Source organism: Acinonyx jubatus, chromosome D1 (assembly GCF_027475565.1).
Source record: "Acinonyx jubatus isolate Ajub_Pintada_27869175 chromosome D1, VMU_Ajub_asm_v1.0, whole genome shotgun sequence".
Classification (NCBI taxonomy): Eukaryota; Metazoa; Chordata; class Mammalia; order Carnivora; family Felidae; genus Acinonyx; species Acinonyx jubatus.
The window spans coordinates 16,580,001-16,600,966 of record NC_069390.1 but is presented as its reverse complement, the minus strand read 5'-3'; the positions used below and the strand labels follow the sequence as shown (position 1 = coordinate 16,600,966).

At 51.3% G+C, this 20,966-nt stretch overlaps 1 protein-coding gene across 10 annotated transcripts in view; it reads right to left on the bottom strand.

The window, feature by feature from the left end:
- Positions 1 to 87: 87 nt before the first annotated feature.
- AMBRA1 (autophagy and beclin 1 regulator 1) overlaps positions 88 to 20,966 on the bottom strand; it is a 175,838-nt gene continuing 154,959 nt past the window's right edge. For 9 of the 10 annotated variants that reach the window (XM_027072772.2, XM_027072774.2, XM_027072776.2 and 6 more), the window contains 4 exons: positions 16,672 to 16,811; positions 8,983 to 9,075; positions 7,241 to 7,434; positions 88 to 1,677 (listed from right to left, as the gene is read on the bottom strand). In XM_027072772.2, the coding sequence (XP_026928573.1) occupies positions 1,175 to 1,677; positions 7,241 to 7,434; positions 8,983 to 9,075; positions 16,672 to 16,811 (930 nt within the window). In that variant the 3' untranslated portion in view covers positions 88 to 1,174. Of the gene's footprint in view, positions 1,678 to 7,240; positions 7,435 to 8,982; positions 9,076 to 16,671; positions 16,812 to 20,966 lie in introns of those variants that run through there. The other variant, XR_003424931.2, reaches the window with a different exon arrangement.

Genomic DNA, 20,966 nt, shown 5'->3' with positions numbered 1-20,966 from the left:
GGGCCCAGCTTGGTTCAATGACGCTGCCCCCTACCAATCACCACCCCCTCCTCCATCCTCCATGGAAACAAACAGAGAAGAGCCTGGTGAGGGCCATGTCATCACTTTAATGATGTAGATCTTTGGTGTTTCCCTCATTAGCAGTCAGACTATCCCCTCTCCTCCCACCACAATGTTTCTATGATGAGTTACAAACAGAAAAGAAATCACATTTTCATACTAAAAACAAAATAATCAGAGCCTTGATTTCTCCACTAGAAACTACACGTACAGTTCAAGATTCCACATGCAACACCTTAAATCACAGACCGAGACCTCACATTCTGACCTGGAGTCTCATCCCCTCCCCCAGCCTTGGGCTGGCTTTGGCCTAGGCTCAGCTAATACTGCCACCCACAGGTGCTGCTCTGAGGGCCTGGGGGCCGGGGGAGAGGAGCCTGGTGGACAAGCCCTGGGGGCCGGCCAGCCTACACCCCCCACTCCTGAGTGAGGACCTGCCCACCATCCCTTGACTCTATCCTCTATCAGGCAAGCAGGCTGCCCCCCCTCCCTTCACTCCATGGTTGTCCCCCATCAGTAAGTGCAGGAAGTCCCTGTCCTCAGGAATCTGGGAGCCTGGCCTGACCCTGACTGTGGTCTCTAGGGGATAAGATGATACAGAGAGGCTGAAGCTCTGGAAGGCTCAGAGATGGAGGTGGTTCCTGGGGGCCAGGCTGCTCCTCCTGCTCTTGGGCTCCTAGTGGCTCTGCCCATGCAACAGGTAGTCAGGGCAAAGGTGCCCCACTGGCCACTGTCCAGGATGGTTTGGCCCAGATCTGGAAGACGGTTCACCCTTCTAAGGCTCTCTGCCCAGGGGCGAGTCTCTTAAGCCATGTTTCTAAGAGAAAGGGGGGGTTCATGGCAGGGATAGCCACTTCCTCCTCCATTCACACGTAGCACAGCAGCATGGCTCCCCTGGGCTCCAGATCCTGGAAGGTTCTAGTCCCCTGAGGCAAGCCTTGCCCATTCGACTGCCTCATGCCCACTGACTCTGACTTCCTCTCGACCCCCCACCCTCTTGCTCCTGTTCCCTGATGCAGCCCGCAGCTCTTCCGCGTGTACAGTTCCGAGTCAGCTGTGAGGTCCGGTTTCTGCTCAGCGGTTCGAGGGGAAGCACCAGTACATACGTGTGTCTCTACCTGTTCCGTGGCTCCCTGCTGGGGCCTGCAGCTTCCCCCCTGCTGCCACCACCGCCATCAGCAAGGTGGTTGTTATTGGTCAGGTCGCAGTGCAGGGCTGGTCCTTCGGTGCTGGGAAGGGGGAGGGGGAGGGGGGCGGGGACAGGGGAGGAAGAGGGCAGGGTGGGCTGGGGCAGCTCCCGCCCAGGGACACCAGGCTGGTCCCAGCAGGCTGTCCGGGGGCTCAGGCCCCGCTCTGCCAGCTGCCCAGGCTCCGGGAGCAGTCCCCGAGAGGCGGAGGGCCGGGGCGAGGAGGCGCGGGCGGACGCGGGCTCAGCGCCCGTCTGGGAGCCACGGTGGATGCGGTGGCTGACGATGATGCTGTTGCCGAAGCCGCCCATGGAGGCCATGGTGGTGCTCTGCTCTCGCTGCACCACAGCTGTCATGCCCCCTTCTGCCATCAGCCGCTGGATCCTGCTGAGGGCATCTTCCCCGCTCGCACCAGACTCCGAGCCCTCACCTGGAAGGCATGGAACACAAGACAGAGGGAATTCGTGGCTGGCCGGGGCCTCTGAGGCAGGCAGGCCACTGTGAGTAGGAGCTGGGGGATTCTTTGCCAAAAGCAAAAATGAGAAGAGTCTAATTCCCTCCTTCTGAGAATCAGAGACTTGAAAGCTAGACAAGACTCCCCAAATGATCATCATTTCCATTTCTGTTTTACCAGTGGGGAAACTGAGGCTTAGGATGGCATGAGGTGGCCAAGGCCACTCAGCCAGTTAAGAAGCAGAGCTGGACCAGAAGACCCTTCCGACACAAGTGACAGACTAATTACCACACGAGTGAAGGGGACTGAGGTGGATGCAGATGGCTTGTTTGTCTGCCCTCTGCCTGTCTTGGGTAACCTGGGAGACCCAGCCCCGGACAGGGCATGCTGCCTGGTCTGTAGAAAGAGAGGGCAACTACAGGGTATGGCCCAAAAGCAAACAGTCTGCTCTACTTCATTTCAAAACTGCTGTCTTTTCTGTGTTTTGTTTACTTTCTAAAAGTCCACAAGGAAGACTGGATTTTTAACTGTTCCCTAGAAGGTATTCTGTCTCCTCTCTTCCTCCTTTCCCCACCAGCTTTCCCAAGCTGTTTCCCATTTACTATTCTCCTTGGGCTGGGCTGGATGCCTGATACCCTCATCTTCCCCTGGAGACAGCCAACTGCCCAGACCTGAGGCTTCAGCCCGCATCTCCAGGGAGAGAAAGAAGGTTCTGTTCCTTCCCCAAAGGCCTGAGCATTCCTTTGTGTGGGAGCAGAGGAGACTTAGGCTCAAATCTGTCCCGCACTCACTAGCTGTGTGACCTTGAACAAGTCGCTTAACATCCACCTCCTTCAGTTTCCAGACTTTATAAAAGGGATGAAAACAACTAGCTTACACAGGGTAGAGGAAATGAGATAATGGCACACAGTGGGCACTCAGTCAGTGGTGGCTGTAGTGATTAACCTGGGGTCTGTGAGTGGGGCTCTGTCCTGAGGACCTTCCCTCCGCCTGTGCTCAGCCCTCGGTGGGCTGATCTGAGGCTGTGGGCAACTATGATCAAGGCTCCTGGGCTGCTAGGGCTGGCACTGCTGAACTATCAATTTATTTCCTTTGGCTACTTGCTGGCCATTTTGGGATTTTGCAGATTTGGGGGCGCTGATGGTGAGGGTTTTTCTTTTTTGAGTACTTATTGTCAACAGCTATTTTTGTAAGACTTTTTTTGTTCCCTCCCTGTCCAGTCCCTTTTCTCCGCTTTCCTTGTTAGAGCTGCATTTCCAGCCAGTTTCACAGCTTCATGGTGTCTAAAGCCCCATTAGACTTTCCCTCCTTGTTAGTGCTTGGCAGTCTCATGTTATGGGTCTTAGATGATTCTCATCAACATTAAGCAGTGGGGACTCTGCCTGGGTTTTCACTTAAGTGCGGCTTGTTTTTCCCAGTCCACTCTACTTATCCACCGCCCCCCGCCCCCGCCACCTGCCGGCCCTCAAGGTGGCTGCCCTTCCAAGCTTCGCCCTCAGAAAGCTCAGTGCCAACTCCCAGGGCAGAAGAAAAGGATCTGAAAGGTTCTCAGCACTTCTCTCAGGGGGAGAAGCCTTCCCACAGGGGGGCAGAGGGTAAGAGGAAAGGTCAACCTAGGGCCTCAGTGCCAGCAGAGCTAGCACCCTGTGAGCCAAAAGAGCTGCCTGGCGAGGCCCCCTGGGGACCTCCTTGTGCTCACTGCCACCCCCACTGCTTTCCAAGAACTCTGTGCACTGAGGGCCTCCCCAGCTGGGTCTGGGATGTGCAGTGGGCTGGCCCAAGGCCCGCTGGCACTGGAACTCATTGTGCTGGGCTCTGTGCCTGGTGAACTATCAGCTCTTCTCATGTAGCTCACTTCCAGGGGCAGGACAGGGCTGCCTTGGCACCCTAAGGGAGGTGCCACAGCCAGGCCCTCAGGGAGCCTGGCCCCGCCTGCCCTTTCCCACTGCACCCATGGCTCTGGTCTTGGCCACCTCTCACCATGACTGTGGCTGTATTCCCTGATCTTGCTGATCTCTCCCCTTTCCACCCAGCCTCCACGCTGCTATTACCATTCTAATTAATCTCGGATTCACTGAGTTCTGGTTAAGTCCATAATCTGTTTAAAGCCCAGCAGCAACAAAAGCCCTCAAAGTTGTCAGGATGCCTTAGCATTACATTTAAGGGCCCTCTGGTCAGGTCCGAGCCACTTCCCAGACTATCCCCTCTTCTTGCACCAATGACCACACCAAACCCAACTAGGCACTTCTGTGTGCCTTCCAATCCCCTGCTCACGTACACCAGGGACACACTGTGGATGTCAAGGTCAATGTAAATACCACCCCACCAGCTCTCTCCCTGAGCCCTCGAAGTGTCCCACTCTTCTCTGTGTGAGTTATCTGTGGTTGTGGCATCTCCCTTCTGGTCTCCAAGTCCCTGAAGGTCTCAGAATAAGTTTTATTTATCTTTGGGTCCAGTGTCTAATGCACGGCTTTGCACTTAGTGTCTATTTGTCACGTGAATGTGTGGCTGAATAAGAGGGCTCCCAGGCTGCTTACAGGTGCTTCAGACTTAAGGCAGTTTCTGAAACCTAGTCACATGTCGCTCCTCTGCTATGGGAGAAGTACTTACGTGTTTGTTTCCTTTCTGGATTTTTTTTTTTTTTTAATTTTAAGAGCGAGAGAGACTGAGAGAGAATCCCAGGCAGGCTCCGAGCTGTCAGCACGGAGTCCAATGTGGGGCTCAAACCCAAGAACCATGAGACTGTGACCTGAGTCAAAGTTGGATGCGCAGCAGACTGAGCCACCCAGTTGCCCCTGGACTTGCTTTTTGAAGGGAGAGATGATGGCTTCATCTCTGAATCGGATTCTCTCTGCAACACCTTTGGATTCATGGTGCCTAACACAGTATCATCCATAAAGTAAGTGCTCAAAAGAGACTGGATGGAAGAAGTTAAACTGTGCCCATAGACGACTTCCTCATGCTTGTGCACACAGCTGTGAGCTGTGCTTCTCTCTCGGGAACCCTAAGCCAAGGCTAAGAGCTGGCACTGGAGGCAGCTGGCACATTCTTCAAGAAAAAAACACACTGGGGCCTAAAGGAAAAGGCAGCCGTGGCTGGGGATCCAAGCTATTAGCTCGAGGAGCAGTGGTGGCCACAGAGGTTAATTCTACTGTCTCTTTCCCTAGCAAAAGCATTTCTTTTTGTCTTTGAAAAATGGGAAATTGAGTTAGTGTTGACAGGACATTTTTTCCTTGGCAAGTTCTAAGGTACTTTCTGGATGTGGATGCCAGGATGGGATCAGCAAGTTCCCATAAATGCCCTGTAACTGCATTTAATTCTGGGGCTGTCACTGACCAGAAGAGGGGAGCCAGGCTGAGTGGGAAGAGGAGCTGTGCTTCCTGCCCTCAGGGGACTCGCTGGCTTTCTAGTCCCTCACTTTCCACATTCGCTTTTCTCTGGCCCCGGGCCCAGGCTACTGCAGTGGGGCTAATAACTCTCATCTTCACCAGACAAGAAGGAGCCCCGGGCAAGCCTTCTCCGAGATCAGAGACAGAAGAGTACAGCACAGCCACGCTCAGGGGTGGGCCCTTGCTCTGTTAAGTCCATTCATTCCACACACTTCCTGAGCACCTACTGTATGCCAGGCGGGCACTGTTTCAGTGAGGGGAGCAAGCAGTGAGCCCTGGGAACGCACCCCTCCCTTTCTGAGTGACAGGGTAGGGAAGGTTTAAAGGTGGACAAGCTAAAAAGCTGACACCTGCAAATTCCCCCTGGGGCAGGCTCTTCCTGGACATCCTAGAATGAGCGGAATGGGTTTTAACCAAATTTTTATAGAGCAAGAAAATGAGTAGTAGCCCGGGAACCTTTTGGCGCTGACGGGGAAGGGGCTAAGGGACAGGCAGCCCCAGAGTGTGAATTACTCAGGTAGAGCTGCCTGCCTCACTAATCTAGCTGGGCCTCTAGTGAGTAGGGATGTATCCCTCCTGGCCCCACCTCCTAGCTACGCCAACAAGAAGGGTTAGCTAACTTAACTAAAGGTTTCTTCTACATGTTCGGGCAGGTGTGGCCGCCAGTTTGCCAGTAAGGTGAGAGAGGAGGCAGGGGTGGGGGTGGGGATGTGCAGAGCTGCCATGCCTGCCTGCTGGAAGGGGATGGGGGGGCCAGGGAGGACACCTGCACCCAAGGAGACTCTTGCTTCCCGGTCCCTTGCCTTGCTACCAGAGTGGTAGGAGTGGTAGGTGGTCCAGTGGGGTAATTAAGCACCTCAGAACAAGGCTCCTGGCCCCAGGAGACATGAGGCTGGCCAGGGACACCCTTCCCTGCAACCCACACCTCTCCCTTACTTCTGTCTAGGTGAGGGTCTTCTGCAAAGGACTGGGATGCTACGAAGGGTTGTGCTCCCGAGCTCTAGGCAAAGGTCACCGGGCCTCAGACGGATGCAGAGAGCTATCCAAGCCTACTCTGCCCACACTTCAGCGCCAGATGGCTACTCTTGCTGAAGAGTGCTTCTGGCCTCTGAATGGTTCACCCTCCACCACCTGCTCTCCTTTATGGCGGGGGAGACAGGAAGGGAATGAGGTTCGGGCCTCTGAAACTGGCGAGAACCCCACAAAGAGTCACGGGCCTCAGCTGGGGAGGTGGCCTGGGCCACAGACCAAAAAAGGATTCAACTTGTGCCCTGTGGGGTGACTAGAGTGTGAAAAGCTATCCCCTGGGGGAGACACAGGTGAATTTGTTACACGCCTCATGCACACCACGGCTTTTCCTTCTGTGGACGTTTTTTTGAGCAAATGGCTCAACACAGACCTAAAGCATATGTGTCTGGCTGGAGGCTGCTGCCTTGTTTGGAGCTCCAACCGGCAAGGGGGCTGGGGTGGGGGTAAGGAGAGTGACTGAGTGAGAACAGCCTGCTTAACACAGCTGTCGACAGACTCCAAAGTGGCTCGAGCTCTACCGCTGGGAAGTGCTAATTGGTTCTCAGAAGTGTGAGGCCAGCACAGAGCCAGGGCTGATGCTGGCTGAGCTACACCTGAGGTAGGTGAAGGACGGGGCTGCTGGTATGCCGGCTGTAGCCAGAAGGGCAAGGAGCCATGGGTGTAATAGCAGCTTGACAAGCTATCCTGTGGGCTAGCCCTGGAAGCCCAAGGTCTGGTGTGCTTGTCCGTGGAATAAGAGCTCGCACCAGTGAGTCTCTCTTGCAGTCTTTCCCATCTACACTACTTCCTGTGTGCTCTCTCTGGAAGAACAACCTGGGTCCTCCAAGTTTTAGAGGAGGAGGAGGTCAGGGTACTTGGTGGGAGTGGAGCAAAGCTGTAAGAGCAACTCAGCTTCCACTGGGTGGAAACAGTGACCCAGATCAGGGAGATGCTGTTCCTGCCTGAGGAGGCTCCTAACGCCACCAGGGGAACATTCCCCAAGCAGTCAGAGGGTAGTCATTCTGAGAGGGGAGGGCCCTTTCTCAGCACCACGGTCTCTGCGGACAGACCAGGAGGGGTGATGAAGGTCCCAACTGCCCATTCCCAGTCATATTTCCCCTCTGGTGTTACGTGACTCTTACCTTCACCGGGACCCAAAGCTGCTGTCCCTGGCTCCTGTATCTCCCTCTCCGTCTGTGTTTCTGCATTCTGCAGCTGAAGGGCCAGAGTCTGGGTGCCCTGAGATGTCACTGATGTGGTGGGGTTCCGGGGTTGCAGCCCAATTGCATTCATCAGACCCATGTCTCTGTCAGTCCTCCACGTGGCTCTGCTGGTTCTAGGGAGGGAAGGGCAGACTGAAGTCAGGCAGGATTTGGGACAGTAGGCCTCATAGAGTTCCACTTGTTCCATGCCACTCCTCAGGGAACAGTCCCCTGGACCAGGGCCCACAGGCTAAGACAAGAAAGAAGCCCTATGCTGCTGCAGCTACCTCCCAAAAGTAGTTAACTCAGCTGTGTCCTTTCTCCTCCAGATCAGGGCAAGCTCTGGGACAATGAGAGGAAGCTGCAGAACCATCCAATTTTGCAAAGCCAGTTAGTGCAGTCACTCCCTTAAACAATGAGGATTTTTCTGGGGAGGTAGAGAAGGCTCATCTTAAGACTCTTAGGGGCGCCTGGGTGGCTCAGTCGGTTAAGCATCTGACTTCGGCTCAGGTCAGGATCTCGTGGTTCAAGAGTTCGAGCCCCACATCAGGCTCCGTGCTCACAGCTTGGAGCCTGGAGCCTGGAGCCTGCTTCGGATTCTGTGTCTCCCTCTCTCTCAGAGACTCTGTCTCTCTCTCAAAAATAAATAAACATTAAAAAAAAAAACAAAAAAAAACACCTCTTATCCACGTTCAGGAAGCCACCAGCTGAGATCTGTGGGACAAAGGGTGAGCAGTAGAAGGGACCTTTCCTCTCTTAGCTTTTCCTTCCTTCCTTCTAACTATATGCTGACAAGATTCCAGTTTAAATTCCTGGAATTTCCACTGGATCTCCACTTTGGAGGAAAAGCATCAGGATTCTTTTGAGGCCCTTCTGGGCTCCTCCTTCAGGGCCTTCTGACAACAGACCCTTGAAGGTAGACAGCCCAGCTGACCTATGAATAACGCCCAGGCCCAAAGCTAGCACCCCTTTCCTTGCGCATTTCCCAGGCACTGACCCTTGGGATAGATACAGCTGGCAGCAGAGGGGGCCCAGGACTTCCATGACAGTCACCAGCTACTCATTTCTAGCTGCTTCTGGGGACTATTCTTCTAGCCATGTCCTGTAATTCTTCTAGGAAGCAGTGATGCCCTTGCATGTATTACTGACCCATATCACTTTTTTCTCATGTTTCAGTCTTCCTTAATACATTGATAAGAGGATCAGTACGAGGTTCCTACTCTAACTGGCTCCTGGGATGTGTCTGTCCCTGGGTGCTAGCTCCGGGCAGCTTGGTCCCTGAGGCCCTGGTCACCTGCGGTATTGTCCACAGATTCTCCCTGGGCTCCCAGCACTCTTCTTGTGAACAGCATCCCTCCCTAGTGCTCTGTCTTCTCCCGTCACCCCAGTGTGCCCAGATACCATGGCCAGGATGGGAGAAGCCCACAGGATGTCCTAGCTTATTCTCAGTCAAGACTCTAAGAGCAGAGCATGTTCTCGTCCTTTGCCATAGAATACTTTTCTCGAATCCAACTGTGTGCAAAAGCTCAATGCATGAAGCAGATCAAAGAGGAGCTGCTGTGGCTGAGGAGAGGCACCCAGAGAGCCCCGGAGCAGTCTGAGGGCACTGCTTGAGAGCCCACTGGAAACAGGAGGAAGGGACAGGCCTCCAACAGCTGTGCCCTCCTCCTTCCCAAACTCACCCTGGCCTTTCACTGCTCCTGCTGCTGGAGTGGACAGTGAAGACAGTCTCGTTTAGCTGGTCCCAGTAGTACTCAACACCAGAGTTCAAGGCCCTGAAAAGCAGTTGGGAAGGGTGGAGGAGAAAAGGTGGAGAGCATTAGAAAGAGAATGGCCAGAACTCCTTACACCTCCTAGGCTCTGTGGCCTGTGGCCTGGTAGCCCTCCTTCATCTCTCCTTTGTCTCTCTTGGGGCTGAGCTGAGACAAGGACTGGAGATTTCCACCAGGAAGCGCAGTGCTGGAGCAGTGCAGACAAATCTCCAACAGCCCAAATGCCTGTAGTGGTGGGTTTTTAGCCTCTTCCTTCCTCTGAACAGTGCCTCACCAGCTCCTCCTCAGGCCTAAGAGATAGCTAAAAAATAGCCACACTGTACGCAGGCAGTGGGCTGAGTGTTCTTCAGGCATAAAGAAAGGAGCTAAGATAGCAAATGAGAGACTGGGGAGGCCCTGGAGGGACGGGGTACCACAGACAGCCCTGCCTCAAGTGTGGGCTTAGTGATCCGAAATAGAGAAAGCACAGGCTCCTGCCACTGGGTCTTCCCTGCTGCCGTGGGGCAGGGAGGAAGGAAAACCAGGGCATCTTGCCATTCTTAATTTGCCTGGAGCTCAGAAGTCTAAGCAGGGAAAAGCCCCCACTGAGCCAGAATAGTCCACAAGTCTTTCTATTCTAGACCTAGAGCCTCCTTTGCCAGGGCAGGCTGGGCTAGCAGTGGGGAAGGTGCTCCTAGAGAAGACGGCCCTGTGAGTGTCCCCATACTTCCTACTGGCGTAGAAGAGAGACCCTCGAGTGGCCACTGGCCGCACTGCTGACAGCGGAGAGGAGTTTCTATCTGTCCAGTTCTCCAGATTGCCAACCTTGCCCTGCTTCCTCCTTTCCCTGTAATGGACCATCAAGCGGTTCTGCCAGTGTCATAGGGCACCGCTGCCAGGAGGGAAGCAGTGGCTTCTGACGTTTCCATGATGACTTACCATCACAGGCAGCAGCCCCGTTACACAGACTGCTTTGCTTTTAAAGATTCTTTCCAGGAAGAGGCGTTACCTAGCAGTCACTGTGGTTGAGGGTGGGGTGCTGTGCTGAAGGTGTGGATAGGAGATGAGGAAGAGGTGTCTGGGCCCATCAGAACTTTGGTGTCCCTGGGGCGTCCAGCTGGCTCAGTGCGATGAGCATGAGACTCCTGGACCTCGGGATCATGAGTTCAAGCCCCACCCTGGGCACAGACCTCACTTGAAAATTAAAAAACAAAAAAACAAAAAAACCAGAACTCTGGTGTCCCTGTGGAGACTGTTAAGAGATACTCAAAACAGCCAGTTCTGCTTTTAAATGAGACAGGGCATGAGCACTGTGCTTGAAGAGCACAGCCGTGGACTGAACTGTACCCCCCCAAATCCATATATTGGAACACTATCCCCCAGTGTGACTATAGCTGGACATAGGGTCTTTAGGAGGTAGTTAAGGTGAAATGAGGTCATGCAGGTAAGACTCTAATCCAACAGAGCTGTGGCTTTATAAGAAAGTAAGAAAATGGGGTGCCTGGCTGGCTCAGTCAGTGGAGCATGTGACTCTTGATCTCGGGGTTGTAAAGTTCAAGACCCACACTGTGTGTAGAGATTACTTAAAAAAAATAAAGTTTAAAACAAAAAAACAAAAAACAAACAAGAAAAAAGAAGAACAAGGGTAAGAAAGAGATCTCATGCACGCGCTCTCTCTCCTCACCACTGTGTGAGGACACAGTGAGAAGACAGCCCTTACAAGAACCCAACCATGTTGGCCCCTGATCTGAGACTTCAGCCTTCAGAGCTGTGAGGAAATAAATTTCTGTTGATTAAGCCCTCCAGTCTGTGGTGGTCTGCTCTGGATGCCCAAGCTAAGACAAGCTCCAGTGAAAGCTAGCTTTTCAACGGAGAGGCCTAGGTCATTTTCCTTTAACGGCAGAACTTCTTCAATAAAGAGCAGAGAAATCAGGGGCACCTGGGTGGCTCAACTAGTTAAATGTCTGACTTCGGCTCAGGTCACGATCTTACGGTTCATGGGTTCGAGCCCTGCGTCAGGCTCTGTGCTGCCAGCTCAGAGCCTGGAGCCTGCTTCGGATTCTGTGTCTCCCTCTTTCTCTGCCCCTTGCCCACTTGCATTCTCTTTCTCAAAAATAAATAAACATTAAAAAAAAAAAAAAAAGCAGAGAAATCAAAGCCAGTGGGTCAAGAGGATAAGCCAGGAAAAGACAGCTGTGGGGGAGTCAAGTAAGGTGCTTCCTTCCTAAACAGGATTAGCCAGGACGGGCACCTGACAGGGCTCGGATGAGGAGGGACTGTGTGTCAGGAGGCTGTGCTACTGCAGGTGAAAGGAAACCAACCTAGGCCTGAGCCCCTTATCTTTCAAGGGTCATGAAGATTCTGGGGACTGGGCTTCACCTGAGGGCACACCAGCATCTTTGGAGGGAAAGGGCCACAGCCAGACACAAGTACCCTTCATTCCCTGCTCTGTACTAACCCCTCTTGGCTACTCCTGAGGGCCTGCTGGGCTGCGGATTTGGTGTGATCTTCAAACCATCCCTTTAAGAAGGAGCAGCTCCTTCCCCTTTGGAACATTCAGCTATTTTTGTGGGCATTGTCTGAGAACAGCAGGGCGCTGCAGGGCACAGGTGACAGGAGAGGACCTTCCATTAGGGAAGAGGCAAATGGCTAGAGGTCAACAGCAGAGACCTCCAAAAACAAAGTCATCACTATAGCTTCTGATGAGCCAAATCCTGGCTGCATGAGGCACCATGTGAAGCCAGCTGCCAGGGAGCCTTTGATTTACAAACTTGTCAAGATTTATTGACAGGTGGCAATACCATCTGGGTCCCTGCCAAATCCTTCCTCTGTAATTTTTGCTAGCCAGGGCTAGTTAGTGACAACAAACCGTTCACACTAAACCTACGCCGAGCTATGCACTGTGTGACCAAGAACCTTCCTTCCTGTCTCAGAAGACCAGCCACCTGAAGGCCCATTCTATGAGCTGGAACTGTTAGCATGATGCTGATGGTCAAAGGGTCCCCTAAACACTTTCCATCTGGCAGCATGCATTGTGAGCTCAGAACTGTGAATTTGGGACATTTGGTGATGAGGTCAACAGCCAACAGAAGGAGGCAATGGAGATTGGCAGATGTGCCGTCCAGGCCACCCCTTCCTTTCTGCCCCCCCCACCAACAGGTCTACTGTTCACCCTGATTTGTTCTGCTTTCTGTGGTGAGAGCAGCTCGACTACAGCAAGCTCATGTTTTTGAAAGTTTGGATAGAATTCCAGGTACTGTACCAAGGATCAGAGTTGAAGATACACTCTCTAGCTACTGGGACTGTTAGCCTTCAATACCCAGTATCACTGATTTCCATCTACAAGCTGAAGAATGGTCCTGACTCATCTCCTTTCTCCTTGGGTCTTAGGATCAAACAGTCACTGTTTGCCTTAGGTTCTTCCTGGAAGCCAGACCAATACACAAAAGTATGAAGAAGCATGGAAGGCCAATCAGGGTCAATCTTTCCTTCCTTTTTTTTTTTTTTTAAATGTTTATCTTTGAGAGAGAGAGAGAGAGAGAGAGAGAGAGTGAGAGAGAGAGAGAGAGCGCACAAGCGAGGGAGGGACAGAGAGAAAGGGAGACACAGAATCCAAAGCAGACTCCAGGCTCTGAGCTGTCAGCACAGAGCCTGACGTGGGGCTCGAACTTATGAACCATGACATCATGACCTGAGCCAAAACCAAGAGTCAGATGCTTAACCGACTGAGCCACACAGGCGCCCCAGCGTCAGCCTTTTCAAATGGACTTCCACTTCACGCCTGGATTCCTTCAGTAGCAGCTGTAAGCTGTGCTCGAACTCACGACTGTGAGATCAAGACCTGAGCCAGGATCAAAATTTGGACGCTTCACCAACTGAGCCACCCAGATGCCCTTAAAGATTTTATTTTTAAGTATTCTCTGCACCCAAAGTGGCACCCAAACTCACAACCCTGAGATCAAGAGCCACATGCTCCACTGACTGAGCTAGCCAGGCACCCCTGAACTTCTGAACAGCTAGGGAATATTCCCTTTGAGAACATCCTTCTTTCTTCTGTCACTTACATGACTGCAGAGGCTTGGCCCACATGGCTGTCTCTTTGGAAAGAAGGACAGGCATCTATCCCCACTATCTCTGCAAAGTGGGAAAGAGCTGGCACCTGGCTCTTGTGGGGCAGCCTGAAACATGAAGTCTCTGTGGCTCCTCTTTTGACTCGAGGGTCTGCCTTTTCCCTCCTTGGTCAGTGATGCTTGATTGCAATCACTGTTTACAGTGGTAGCTCCCTCTTAAGGGACAGAGCTGACAGGGCCCCACACTCAGCCAGGGGGCCAGATGCCCCACGGTCCCGGCCTAGTTTCTTCTGGCATGAGTCCCTCAATTCTGTCTTCAGAGCTGACTCTGAGAAGCAGTGGTCTTCCCAGCAACACCTCCCCCCCATTTGTAGGGCTGATCTATGAAGCCGGAAGTGAGCAAGCACCCCCTCACATCAATCTGGTACTTCACGCCCACTATGGTTATCACTGGGGGTGTTGGCTGGGCTGGCAGTCAGCCAGAGGCGCAGCAGCAGCTTGGGAGGAGTGGCGGGTGGGGGAGCAAAGCAAAGGAGAAAGGAGCGCCTCACTGCTGGGAAGGGTGGGGTGACGGGGCTATCTGCCACCCTACTGGCTTTGTGCAGGGGCTACAGGGCCAGCTGTTCATCTCCTCACCTGTCCTAAGAATTTCTTACCCTGGAGTAATGGGGATTTCCTTAGGCCTTGTTCTACCTCAGTGGGTTTTCAGTGCCACGAGAGATGCCCCAGGGGCTTGTGACCTCTGTCTTTGTGCTTGGACAGAGTGTGGAGGCTAAGACAATGGAGGAGAAATCAAGAGCAGGACTGAAAGCACAAAACGGAGGTGCAGCTGCCTGTGTCTGTGGACAAAGACGGCCACCTGTTTTAGAGGGAGGGCTGTAATCCTGGCCCAGCTGGCTGGCTGGCTGCTATGCCCTCGGGAAAGGGTGTGCCAGAACTGTATCACAAGGGGATGGGCGGTGAGCCTCAGGCATCTGCCTACTGGAGACACAACCCTGAGCTCCTACTTCCCTATTCATTTGTTCTCCTCATTTTAGGCCAGAGACCAACCACCAACTATTCAAAAGATGTGAACATTCTCACTCCTCTCTCATTTCCCACCGCGTCTCCATCATCTGACCGCTTAAATGCCTCAATGTAACCTAGAGCTGCATTCTTTACCTGAGGTCTTAAGAGAGTTATGAAATCGTGTGTTCTTGTGGTATGTTTTTCTGCGGAAAAATGTACATTGTTTCCATCAGAATTTCAAAGGTGTTTGTGATTGAAAAAAGGTTAAAAAAAAAACCCACAAAAACCAGCTGTAGGAAAGAGCTCTGGACTAGACAGTCAGGAAGCCTAATTCTGTCTCTGATCTGCTGGGAGACCTGGGTTGAGTCTTCCCTTCTTTACCGGAATACTGCTCGGGCTTCCCTGCCTGAAGCCAAATCCCACAGATATGAAGGGGACTGAGAAGCAGAGAAACTCTGAACAACTTGGGACAGAGTCATGTCTGTCTTAATTTGCATAGTCCCCTTAAATACGCACCCTAAGATTTGGGGCATTTGCCAAAAGGACCCAAGAAATCAGGAGAAACAGCAACCCCAAGACAGGTAGGCCAAGCTAGCTCGCTCTCTCTCTCAGGCCAACGCAACTTGGTCTGCGATGGGACGCTGTTTGTGCTGTCAAATACTGGTGGCTCCCTTGCTCCTGGAAGAGGCCTGAGTTCCTGCAGCTAAGAGTTCCCCAGGCAGCCCAGGATGGCTCCAGCCTAGTGAAGCTGGATCTTGAAGACGACATATGGGGAGAAAAGAGAGAAGAGAGGCCAAAGCCAGCTTCATGTTTGGCTGAGGTGTCTGTGACTCACACCAAGTGCGGAGGCCGGGGTTTCAGACACAAAAGCCTTTGTGGGACCACGACAACCTGGAAGTAGAGACTGTGCCTCGGGAGGGGCAGGCCACTTCTGCCAAGGGACGGGGATGGGAGTTTGCCTGGCACAAAGGTCAGTGGCTGGAGCTACAGACAAGACAATAATGTTGAGGAAGGATGTCTTGGGGAAATGGGGACTAAGAAGGGCCTATAACTACAGTGTTGTTAAGAATAAAATTATGGTCCAGAATTCTGTGCCAGCTTTGGAGAAGATGTCTATTAGAGTCCTCTTATAAATGTCTAAGAGGCAGAGATAAGATAAGCAGTCTCATGTGCTTTGGGGAAAAAGAAGGAGTTGAGAGCAGACTGATTCCACGGCTACGGTCATGCCAGAGGGAGGGCAGAGACAGACCCAGCGACGGGGCTAACAGTGGCATGGTCATTCAAAGAGGCAGGCACGGTTCTGGAAAGGCACAAGGAGCTAGCGAAAGGGGCTCTCTGGACACAGAGCCTGAGGACAGTGCAGCTGGCAGGACCACAGTCTCAGATGGCAGCCTCTCTTTGGGAGGGGCTCCAAAAATTCAGGATAGAATGAAAGAGCTCCCCTTAGAACCGGGTTTCCTTTCTCCTGAGCTACTGACCTAGCTCAGCTGACAAGGGCTCAGTCACCAGTCATCTACGAGGCCGCAAGAAGTGACCCAAATACACACCCTAGGAAAAATCACCAAAGGCCCTATTAAAAGGCAAAGTGGACACTTCCAACAGCCAGAGACCCTACCAGACCAGTCACGCCATGCTCTGTGATCTGCAGAACACCCTGGGAGAAGGCGCTGCACCAAGTGAAGGACAGCATTAGGACGGTCTGGAGGCAGAAGTGGCATTTAGTCTGCTGGAACCCTGCAGCGGCCCACGCAGCAATCAGCCTGATCTGCACTGAAGCACAGAGCTTCACGCGCCCCACCTGGCTGGGTCTGGAAACCGATGACAGACCTGGCTGACTCCCAGGGTCTCAAGTGAAAGAATAGACTTCTGTCCTCCAAAACACCACAAGGGGAAGGGGTGTCATCAGGACCCAACACAGAGGTGCTATGGTTCCCTGTCCCCTCCTACCCCTTACTTCAAGACCGGATAATCATTTTGATTTTAAATGGAGCTTTCCAATCTGCCTTCACTGTTATGAAGCTCAAGCAGAAAGGAAAACAGGCAGGACACAGAGCCAGGCTGCTAGAGATCAGTGGCCTGACAAATTAGGGCTTTAACAATACTCTTATTTCCAATTTTATTTCTTAAGTTATGACAATGGCATTTATACAAACCTAAGACCACCTGTTGAATTTTTCAAAAAGCGTTTAGAAAAGAATCTTTGATATCTATGCTTTTGCCTGCAGGGAAATTTTACTATCACTAGGGAACCAGAGAACAAGAGAAAACAAAGAAAAAAAATACTGCCTTAGGTTTAAGAAGACATAATAACTAAACCAGTCTTTTGAAGATTTCTGGGACGGAGAGCTAACGCTAGCAACCTCAAGTTAAAAGGACCCTCCATGGAGTGACGCAGAGAATGAGGCAGGCTCTAGCAGAATTTCGATTTCCCTTCTACAAGACCCCACCTCATGGCCAGACCCACAGATGGTGCTGATCACTCACGTCCTCAGCCTGGATGACCCCCTCCCACCCATGCTGCCGCCCGCCCTGGGCCACTCACTCTGGTCGGCAGATCACCAGGTCTCCTTTGTTGGTACCATAGGCCAGGCCAAGCCCTGGCTCGGGCAGCCAACGGGCAGAGTTGATGCTGACATGTCTCCGCTGGTCGGCAGGCATGGGGTAAAGGACGTTGAAAACTCTCTGGGTGGGGGAGAAAAGAGGGAAGAAAAGAGAATTCGAGGAGAAACAATTTGTTACCAAGAATAACCAAGTCCCTTCTACGGCCGGAAGCAAGTTAACCACAGGGAGGAAAGGAGCCAGTTAGGCTGGGAACAGAAGGCCTCTTACACATACTGCAGAACTTGAGGTGGCAGGGGGAGCCTGGGGCCCTCGACTTTAGGAGAAGGCTACAACTCTGTCCAGCAAGGCTAGGGGTCACTTAGGCTTTTCTGCAGGAAGCTTGCTCATGCTCTCCTTAACATAACAACCTTTTAGCTCTTCTCATTTTGTGGCTTTATGGTAGCCCCCTGGAAAGGCTGTCAGAGCTCCACTCCCCAGGAAGGTCTGCTCCTAACTTTCCCCTGACCAGACAAACCAGTGAGAGCCAAGCTCAACTGGGAGTCCCGTTACCATGGAAATCACAGCTCTTACAGCAATGGAGAACTGAAGGTGATAGGGGGGCGGGAGGGGGTGATAACACCAGAGAACATTCTTAATTCATCTAATTAAAAGCAATGTTAAAACTGCTATTGTTAAGGAAACCTAAAAGGTGCGCTAAGATGTAGGAAGCAGGGAAGAGGGGAATCTTGAACACACAGGTACATGACTTCTTTCTAGCTTATATAAATCACCATTAAATAGATCGTATCCATTTCTCCAAGGGAGAATCTCCCTTCAATAGTAGGCTTATTTCCAAAGCTACTATTTTCTCAGGAGGCAGCTCAGCTGTGGCTAAGGGTTTGGAGTAGGTGAAAGAGAGCCTCCAATTTCTCTGGCCTCTGAGCTGCACGACATTCCACAGCAACTTTAGTCAGAGAGCAGGACATTGGGAGAATGAAGGATGGGGACTTTCCTTCGAGCTAGAAAGCCCTAGGTTGGAGTCCTGACACTTCTCTAGAACAGTAACTTCTCCAGATCTCAGTTTAAAAAGATACAACACCAGGGGCACCTGGATGGCTCAGTTCGTTAAGCGTTTGACTTTGGCTCAGGTCATGATCTCACACATTTTGAGTTCGAGCCCCATGTCCAGCTCTGTGCTGACAGCTCAGAGCCTGGAGAGTGTTTCAGATTTTGTGTCTCCCTCTCTCTCTGCCCCTTCCCTGCTTGTGCTCTGTCTCTCTCTTAAAAAAAATAAACATTAAAAAAAAAAAAAGATACAATACCAATATCCAAATAATTGTGGAGAGATGAAAAGGCATGATGTGTATAAAATGTCCAGCACAGTGCAAGCTCATAAATGGTAACTGCTACTATTATTATCAGGAATCTGCATCTGGGGCTTCAAAAAAGATGGTTCGGGTCTACAAAGAGGACATGAAGCCAAGAATCTAGCAACTGGAGTTGTAGTCAATGTTTTCCCTTTTAGCCTCTTCGGGTATTAATCTATAAAGTAGGAATGAAAGTAGGGATGATCTGCTTTTCCCTGTCCCTTGATGGAAAAAAACAAAAAAACAAAGAAGACCAAATGAGATGTGGTTTAGTAAGTAATATTCAAGGAATTTAGGGTGGTACAATAATTATTACTTTAAAAATTATCCTGATGAGAGATTTAAAATTAAAAAAAAAAAAAAAAAAGAGGAAATAAGTAAAAATTGAGCTAAGGGTCCACTGCACGTATAAGAATGAAGTGATAAGCAGCCCTGGATGTGGGAATACTTGTTCATGTGCCTTGGGTGTCTATCTGTCTGAAATGCTTTCACCAGGACAGGCTCCAGAATGGAGAGGACAGCAGCACGAGTTCTCAACATACCGACACATACACAGAGAATCCTGTTATGAATAATTTTCCAGGTTCTGTGGCGCTGAGAAATGTGCCTGGGCGGCTAATGGCACACCGCCCGGACGGCCCTGCAATGGTCCTGAGGTTGAATGGGTCTCTTACAGATACGGAATTGGCTCTGTTTTGAGGCAGAAGACTGACGGCACCACAGCTGCTGCTTTAAGAACCTCCCGTGCCCTCTCTTTCTGACTCAACTCCAAATGTAAGAATTAGCAAAAATCTTTGGTCTAACTGAGGAGACTACTAAAAAAAGAGCCCAATGGAGTTTATGAATTTCTAAACTAGTCATGTAGAACATGGTTGCTTGACCTCTGGATAGTCTCTTCCTTGCACACATATATCTAGCAGGTGCTCTGAATGAACTCATTGCTCCGTTCTCTACCAGCCTCAATGGCTGACTCTCTGTGGAGGTGGCAATACCTGTCTTTTCCCTTTGCACCTATTCAACCCTTTCCTTCAAGTCAGGGGATGGGGGTGTGGTGCCTTTACCCTTTCTCACAGAGGTTCTCCTTCCCAGAAGATAAATCAATAGTTTCTGTCCCACCTGCAGGCCACATGGTTAAATGAGTTGGGACACACACTCAAAGGACAAACAACTATGTCTGGGATCATTGACTGTTCAACTTCCCTTCACCCCAAGGTTAGATGGCATGAGTGGGGTACACCAGGGTTAAGGAGGGATGTGTGTTAATTTTAGTGGGCTGGATTAGGGGAGCTTCGGTCTTGACCTGTGACAGTTCTACAAAGCTTCACAAGGGAGTCTCAGCTGAAGTCACAATGATTCACTCCTAACTTCAGGGAGCTGGGCAGAGAAAGTAGCCTTGTAAGAAGGGGGAGTAATAAGGTTAGTAAAGTAGATGCTATAAGGTTGTGCTGAGTTTTTTGATGGGTCTCAAAGAGGAAGAGAATTCTTCCAGAAATGTTCCAGACCAGGAAAGAAGCAGAGAAGCCTCTCACATGTCACAAGTTTACCTTTTATAGTCTGTTGCTGCAGAAAAATTAACAAGCAAATACTATCAATTTGCTTCTAAGCACAGGAACCTACTTTGGAGACAAAACCCTCAAAAGACCAGTATGATGGATGACCCAGCTCAGGTGAGACAAGGTCAAATGCACTGGGGAGAAGTAATTAAAGATTGAGACCCCTAGACCTTGCTGCACAGATAGTCACAACCTCTATGGCTATAGTAGTCATGGGACATCAATTTGTTCTCTATGGCAGTTCCCCCGGGCCCCTCACCCCATCAAGTCCTTAAACACCGTTGAAAGGGCAGCTCCCAAGTGCCCATCTCCTCTAGTGTTTGGGTATTAGACTAAATCCTGCTTTGTGGCAGGAAGCCAGAAGATCCCACGTGAGGATCAGCAGTCTCCAGGACTCCTGATAAGCACCAGCTTGCTTATCACACTCTAATGTGGGGGTAGGAAGGAGGGAGATGAGAGCAAAACATATGGGGGAGGGGGTGTAGTAAGAACACAGAGGGTGCCAGATGGGCAGGACTCTGATTTACAGTCCTGAGAGGCCATCCGGTCCAATACTCCTGATTTCACACATAGCCTAGAGGAATGAGAACCTGGCCCATTTTCAGAACCATCCAGAGATGGACTTTCCGCTCCATTCTCTGGCTGGAGCTCTCAAAGCACCTCACAGAGGGGGGTATTCTCCTCACAATTAGTCAGCCCTAATGACAAAAAGAGTATCTGCCCAACAAGTTCCCCAATGCTGACAGACGGTTCGGTAGCTCTGGTCACTCTCCCAACATTGCTGCTTTCAACTATCAGTCTATCTGGCCCAGTGACTGGGGGAGCCATCTCCTCCCAGATTCCAGTGGGGTCTAGCTCTGGCTCTGTACACTCAAGGTTCATCAGCACTGACAAGAAAGAAGATCTGAGATAGTGTTAAGGGACAGCTCTGGCCTTCACTTAAAGACACCCCAAATATATCACCAATAAAGGTTTCCTTACCACTGGTCAAGGACAAAGCTGGGTGGCCTGCCAAAAATCCCTCTCTCCCTCTGACAAGAGAGACACCCCATGAAGTTGTACCACCAAATTCCATTACGTTAGAGGAGGATTATCAGGACCTGGAGACCCTTTGTGGGGCGGGATACAAAACCCAGCTGCTGATTCATGTTGGCAGAGACCTGGTTTCACCAGCTTTGGCTACAGATGTTCCCTGGTATATGACAAAAGCTGACAGCAACCCCCTCCCCAAGCAGACTGTTTTCTTTTCTGTCTAAACTCTATGAAGAGAACTGGAATCAATGTACTAGAAGGAGAGCCAGTGCCATATGGGCACATTACCAGAGAACGAGTCAGGTCGCCAAGGTCTTTATGGTTCTAAGAGAGTGGGACAAGAG